The 7415-nt window shown below is 33.9% G+C and overlaps 1 protein-coding gene across 2 annotated transcripts; it reads right to left on the bottom strand.

The window, feature by feature from the left end:
* Positions 1–214: 214 nt before the first annotated feature.
* LOC143553513 (uncharacterized) lies at positions 215–6830 on the bottom strand. Of its 2 annotated transcripts, XM_077043500.1 has the most exons (15): positions 6668–6830; positions 5831–6047; positions 5385–5464; positions 4842–4880; positions 4460–4478; positions 4152–4205; positions 3789–3916; positions 2458–2526; positions 2273–2358; positions 2064–2173; positions 1911–1961; positions 1671–1729; positions 1523–1567; positions 1357–1431; positions 217–611 (listed from the first exon to the last, which is right to left on the bottom strand). In XM_077043500.1, exons 1-15 carry the CDS (start codon positions 6788–6790, stop codon positions 492–494), a joined length of 1275 nt encoding a protein of 424 aa, XP_076899615.1. In that variant the 5' UTR covers positions 6791–6830; the 3' UTR covers positions 217–491. The 2 variants fall into 2 exon arrangements, with proteins under 2 accessions (XP_076899616.1, XP_076899615.1); XM_077043501.1 differs by lacking the exon at positions 4152–4205 and having other exon boundaries at positions 215–611.
* Between the last annotated feature and the right edge of the window lie 585 nt (positions 6831–7415).

Below are 7415 nucleotides of genomic sequence, written 5' to 3'. Positions count from 1 at the left end.
AAAAGAGAGGCTTATAGTAATGTCGGGAACACCAACCATCTATAGAGAAGAGCGCCTGATACTCTAGGCTGCTGTAGAGGTGAGAAGTGCTTCAGTCAGTGGCGAAGCTTGGACTAAGAAACCCGGGGGACTCAAAATGTATACAAAATTTCACAAACGAAGGGGGGCTGGCTCAAACTTTTGGCTGAAAACGGCTGATTTAGTGTGACTGCAAGTACAAAGTAAAAAACAGGTTCTGCATTTGAACAAGTTTTCTGAATTTTAAGTTTCCATAAAAAGTTTTAACAAAACCACAGTTTTCTGCAACTAAACATAGTGCCACATGCCCAATTGTTCTCATGGTGAACTGATTTACAACTCTTATCAGAGCCTAACACAGCTTTTGACTAGACCAGATTTAGCCCAGAATGGTGATCTCATTTTTTGAACTTTGGCCACTGTATTAAACATTAAAACCGGTTAATTTGCCAAAACAAATCATATATTCAAGCTCAAGTCTTCTCGAGCTTCTTCCACATATAGAACGCCCTTCTAATAACCGAATCAAGTGAAAAACCTTCTGCATAAGCACCAATCGCTGTCAAGAGATTTGTAAATTTCTCCCCATTATCCTGTATCAATACAGATTTCATCAAACCAGTGGAATACGAAATGCTCAAAGCAGATGTAACAATTTTGACCAATTTTCTCATTTAATGATTGATGTGGGTTATGTTCTATCGCTAACGGGTCAAACAAGTAAAATAAAAAAAACTTTTTTACACCAAAAACAGGTCCATATTCGCCCAAGTGCACTTTTAATACATAAATCCTAAAAAAATATGTTGTATTCAGTTGGTTAAATGGGTTGTTGGCAGGTTGAATTGATGAACCCTAACATGAAACATATTTATTTGTGTCAAAAGCATCTACCCCAGATACATTTAAATCATGTAAGACACATTTAACCCATTTATCTAAACGACTGACGAGTTCCATACGGGTTGGCGAGTTGTATCCAACACCCAAGTTGTAAACGTGTTAAATTAATGTGTTGACAGGTTGATGGCCTGTAATCATGTTGTAAACATGTTAAACGGGTCATAAGTGATAGGTTGTAATATATTGGTTAAATGGGTCAAATAGCCAGGTCAACGCGTTTAGTTAAAGGGGTTACACAGATCAACCTAAAGACAACCCATTTATTAGACGGGTTAGATACTTAGATATGCCCACAAAAAACTGATTGTTTTCGTGTCTTGTTAAATGGGTCAGATAAGACAACCCTCAAAAATACCCGTTTGGTGACCCAACCCGCCTCGCCCATTTTGTAACATTAAGTAAATTCCTCAAGGATACAGTATAAAGTGCACCAACCTCTGGCTTTCTAAATACGAGATCACTGGTGGAAAACGGGACCATGTAGTGTGGAAGATCAGAACGTAAAAGGGCCTGCCATAAAATAATAACACGTCACATATTATTTTCCACACACGTGCACACGGTTACCGACAGTTGGTAAGTTATGATGCAAGGAGCTTACCAGTTCTTTGCTCAATAAGGCCTGCACCTTATTTGTTATCAAAGCCTACATGCAAAAATCATCCAACTAGTTTGAGAATAACTGATTTGTGAAAGTAGTTTGTTTCCAATATATAATTTAAGAGAAGCATTAAAATAAGCAATCTAACCTTTTTGATTCGTTCTTCGTCAACTTGATCAATATTTTCCAACAAATTCTCCAATGTACCTTTAAATCATGTAAACAAGCAATAAGTTAGAAATATCATCTGTCACACCCCAAATAGAAATAAAATACATTCAATATACTCATTCAATTAACTAGACTGATAAGCACACGATGGTAAAAGAACACAATCACAGTGAAAGATATATGAAAATCTAAGGAAGAAGAAAAATGCTTTATGTACCAAATCTTGATATTAGCTGCACAGCATGTACATCCCCAATTCCATCAACCCCTGGTTTTAAAAATTAAAACAGCATTCAACACATAAGATCTTCATGATAGATAGATATAAACCAAATTAATACTAATTCTCATAATATATAACAAAAACAACCTGGTATGTTGTCGGATCTGTCACCGACAAGTGACTGTACATCCACAAACTGAGAAGGTTGTAGCGTTCCATACTTTTTAGCAAAATCCTCCATTCCAAACGAAGTCATTCTGACAAGAAAAATATAAGACATGAGTGTGTCTATATTGTAATTAAAATTTAACTGACATTACTTGACAAAAAAAATTAAATAATTCATTAATACTAACTCAAAACCACGAGGTGCAATTCGAAGAAGACGTAATGAAGGAGATAATATCTGGAAAAAGTCTTTGTCGGGCGAGACAACTCTGACCTGCAACAAATGAAACTCATTTAATGTATTTACAAGTGTTTCATATTCAAACTAGATTTAATTTTAAATAATTAAATAATTTAATTTTAAAGAGATCACCTTAAAGCCAGCATCAACACTGCGTAGAGCCAAGGTCCCAATAACATCATCAGCTTCAACACCAGGAACCTACCTTGATAAATGTACATATCATCAATACAAGAAATCATAGTTCATAGATTTCAAATAAACTGTTTTTATTTTAGACACATTTACATTTCACTTTGGATAGGAATCTTTGGAGAAGTAGAATTAAAGTTAAGGATTTTTAGGAATAAATGAATACCTTAGGGCTTATACTTAACTTATTTAGGACACATACCATAATGGTATTCCCCCCACATGTATTATTATTATTATTAGTATTATTAGCTCTTTACATAGCTATTGAACTTTGATTTCCTTTGTTTGCTCCATACATATGTACTTAGAGCCGAGGGTCTCTCTGGAAGCCACCTCTTTATCCCTTTGGATAGAGGTACGGTGTGCCTACATCCCACCCTCCCCAGACCCTACTTATAGCTTTGCTGTCGGTGGGACTTCACTGGGTATGATTGGTTGATTACATTTCACTTTGAACAGGTCAACCTGAATTGTCTTTTTTTATCTCAAAGTCGAATAAAATATTAGCAAAAAAGAGGAACAGATCAAATAATATCGTTGGCCAAACTCAATTTTAACGCATACCACTTCTTATATTGTTTTATTAAAAAACTTGGATAGTTTCAGTAATAAAATTGTATTTGTAAGCAAAACTAATGTATTAGTTATTAAAAAATGACATAAAGTATTTGTAGCTCAACCCAACCCGTAGGGGTGTAAACAAGCTGAGCTGAGCCCAAGCTCATTTAAGCTCGAGCTTGATTAGTTTAACTTACAAAAGCTTGAGATCGGCTTGTTTCGAGCTCAATTTCTAAAGCCCGAGCTTGGCTTGTTTCAAGCTCTATTTCTAAATCTCCAGCTCGGTTCGGCTCGTTTATTTCTTTAGTAATTATTCTATGAATTAACTTATATACATGTATATTCATTTCTAGACATATAGAATTATAATTTTTATGTATAACATAATATATATTACTTAGTTTTATCTTAAATTATATATTTTATGGTTATAAATATTTAAGAATTAAGACATTAAATAACAAATATATAAAAACCGGGCTCAGTAAGGCTCGCTTAATAAGTGAAGCTCCGGCTCTTTAATTAAACAAACTAAGTTTTAGGCTCGAGCTCGCTTAAGCTCGGCTCAATTGTAGCTTCTAGCGAGCCGATCTCGAGTATCTCACGAACAGTTTGGCTCGTTTACACCCATACTGAGAGTCCAATATGTAGTGAAATTGTGAAAATGATATATTTCAACATAAGCCAGTGACCTGACCTACCCATCTTACCTCAATGACTTTGATCGACATGGCTTTAATTGATGCTTTCAGGTATTGAAGGCCCTGCACTATTGTATCAGGAGTAGGTGGACGGTTGCCCTTATATGACGGGTAAAGAGTGTGCCGAAAAGTTTGACCTAAAAGGAATCACGTATTCAACCAACATTAGCCTCACATCAGAAACAATGTTATCAGTTTTTCTCATCATCATATGAATGCAAATAAACCACCCATAAGGTTATTAGTTCTCAGTATATCATAGAGCATATAAGTCCAGAACCAAATTGCTATTTTTAAGTCCAGTTTCAAGAATACATAATTTTGACATTTTAAGATAGGATTATAAGATAAAAAAATAAGAGAAAAGCATACCTTTTGCCATAAATTTTTGTGTGGACGACTGAGGCATATTACCAAAGCAAAATCCTGCAAACATAAGTTATTAAAATGGCCTAGATCTATGCTAATTAGCAAACATTATTAGTAATAAAGTGAATCAGCTTCAAGTTCAAGTAGTTTCTATGATCATCTATCTATCAAGCATGTTAAATTAACAGGTACAAATGAAGTAACAAAAATTATCATAAGAAAGATGATAGATATCCTAAAAGAACTAAAATTTGCACTAACAAATTGAGGCATTTAATAGCAAAATAGACTTCTCAAGGTTTAAGCCTCACCATCATGATCAAAAACCACCTGCATGTGAAAATGAAATTATGTGTGAGCCTCGGAAACGCATAAATCGGATAACAATTAAAACTATGAGTTTGACTTGAGATGCATTTGATGTAATTTGAGAGTATATGATAAAAAATCTAATTTCATAGCATAAACACTTTCAAAAGTCCTATTTGCAGGATAAAGTTAAACAACTACGAAAGGAATACGGGAAAGGTCCAAAAAAATCCTATCATTTCAAATGTCTTGAAAATTTTGCTGATGCAGTAAACTTTAATCAAACATTGTTAATTAATAATCAAAAGTAAAGAAGAGATTGAGGATGCATAATTGTCTCTCTTCATTGGAATAAAAGAAACATCTAAAGGAGAAGATATGTACCGCCACATGTGATGGAGTAAATTCCAAAACATCAATTATCTGCCAAGAGAACCATCAAAACGAGTATGTGTCAGTTTCATCTTTTTTTTATTGATGAGACAATATCATAATCTATACTCTTAAATGTTTCCCATTGGTTGATATAACTATCTTGCCAATTAAGTCATTAAACAGTTGATGTGTACCATTAAGTCATTTCTGATGAGTTTTATAATAAACAATGCGGAGCAATGAGGAAATTATGTTGCAAGTTTATGCCTTATGGCATACAAAAAATGGATATTCAAAGTTAATTCTAGTCAACATAAGAATTCAGAGATAATTTTGTGATTTGTTAAGAGAATTCTTGACTGACATGTAAGATACAATTATAAATTTTAAAGTGAAGTTACAAGGACAAGAATCAAAACATGCTAACTGAAAATCTTGAACAATTAGATTGCCACGTAACGTCTCTACCCCCCAACCCCCCCCCCCCCAACCAAAAAAATTAATAAAAAATAAAAAAAAATCACCTTTTACAAAAATAAGAGCATGACTTACGAGTGATAAGGCTGTAGATATAGTCAACACCCAGTCTCCATTGCCATCTGCATTAGCCAGATGCCCATGATGTAATTTAGCTACTCACAAAAAACAAAGAAAAAAAATTAGAAGGCCCAATAAGAGTTTATTCAGCATACTAAAAATGATAGAAAATCAAACATACATTGAATTCTATAGCAAAAGAGCTTCAACTCAGATTCACCTTAATGTATAACTCAAAAGAAAATAACCTTGTGTTTGTTACTTTGGTTATATTAAATTTTAATAAGAGATGTGACTACTCATGGAGTGATTATTACATTAGTCCACTTAACTACTTGACTGAGTGATGCACACATCAACCATATTAGCATCTAACAAGTAATAAATGTCATTAACTTGTGATAGCTGGTCAAATTATGGAAATCATGGTAATCAAAAAACCTAAAATTACAAATTCTTACCAAGAAGTTTGTAATAAGATCTGTAGATGATAGAAGTGCCATCGATAAGCATCACTCGACCATTTGAATTATCAGTATTTACTAAATGATCTGTTTTCTGTGAGGTACTTTCATGTGGCGCTGCTTCTCCATCAACAGTTCCCAAATCTTTAACGGGTAAAGCAGAAGCGGTTCCAGATACTTCTGACTTCAAAGCACTTGACAATTTGTGGTAACCCTAGATATCAGATTAACATTTATCATTTATAAAAAAAACCACAATCAAGAAAACTTCCATGACCAAAAATCTTAAAACCAGTAAAAAATCAACAAACATGGTGTTCAACTTTCACCACACAGATTCAGCCTGATGTTATGCAATTGGACCAAATATATAACAAACTGTTGATTTCAAAACTGAAAGCAAGTGGGCCAAATATATATAACACTATGGTTTATCTAATCATCTATGACCTCCAAAATACCCAAAACCTAATTGTTTATTTAACTTTAAATGAACACAAACACTTAATCAAAAGAATATTTGTGCTCATGTTCGTGTTCTCTTGTTTAAAATCTAAACGAACAGTTCACTGAACATAACTATAACTAAACAAAAAATAAAGGAACTGCTCATCTAGATAATATCTAATTATTTTCTATTAATACACCAGCAAGCATAAATAAACGAACGAACAAAACATGTGTTCATGTGGGTTCGTTTATTAAATAAACTGACTTCGGTTAAGTGAAAACGAGTGTAGGTAGAGCCCTAAATTGACTGCTGTGACTATACAAGATAACATCATATCATTATTATTATGTAGAGAAAATGAAGTGTTTAAATATGAAATATACCTTGGCGAATGGTGTGCGAGAAGGATATAGGAGATGAAGACGTGTTGTGGGCGTGAAGAAGGTGCTACGGCAGGAGTAAATCGTTCTAAGAAGATGATTCGGCAAGTGACAGCAGTAACTCATCTTCAATCCCTACGCATTATTTCTTTTCTGCTTCAATTTGTATTTTCAACAACAACAAGGGTTTAATGCTGATAATAATCCTTTTATTGGCCAAAATGCAGTATTGTTTTATCCCACCCTCTCGGTTTCTAAACAATGTACAAATAGCACCCTCTTCATTTTTTTCATGGTATATCTACCATCTAGCATCAGGGCTGCAAACGAACATAGAACAAGGTCTTCTTCATGTTTGTATGTTAGGAAATAATATGTTTACGAACGGTGCACAAACATTTATCGAACGAGATTTTATGTTCATGTTCGTCCACTGAGAATCTACCCGAACCAGCAAGAAGCTAGCACCCAATAGACGACACCCAATTTACATATTTGCATCCTACAATACAGACGGTTTTTGGTTAATTTCGGTTAATAACCAAAATCAAATTTGAGTTAAATCTTTTAAATAAAAATACATGAGAGACATAATTAAGCACACGAAAGGGAGGTATAAATACATGAAATTATTGTAAAACACATGAAATACATGGGGGGAAACATGATATAGAGGTATAAAAGCGACAAATAGTTAAGCGAGACAATGTTGTAAAAGTCGCTAGGTGGTAGACTTGGGAGTTGGGTGTAC

This window comes from Bidens hawaiensis, unplaced genomic scaffold (genome assembly GCF_021521415.1).
Source record: "Bidens hawaiensis isolate Kalapana, Puna unplaced genomic scaffold, B.hawaiensis_p1.1 tig00017255_1, whole genome shotgun sequence".
Classification (NCBI taxonomy): Eukaryota; Viridiplantae; Streptophyta; class Magnoliopsida; order Asterales; family Asteraceae; genus Bidens; species Bidens hawaiensis.
The sequence above is the reverse complement of the archived record's forward strand: the minus strand, read 5'-3'. Positions and strand labels throughout refer to the sequence as shown.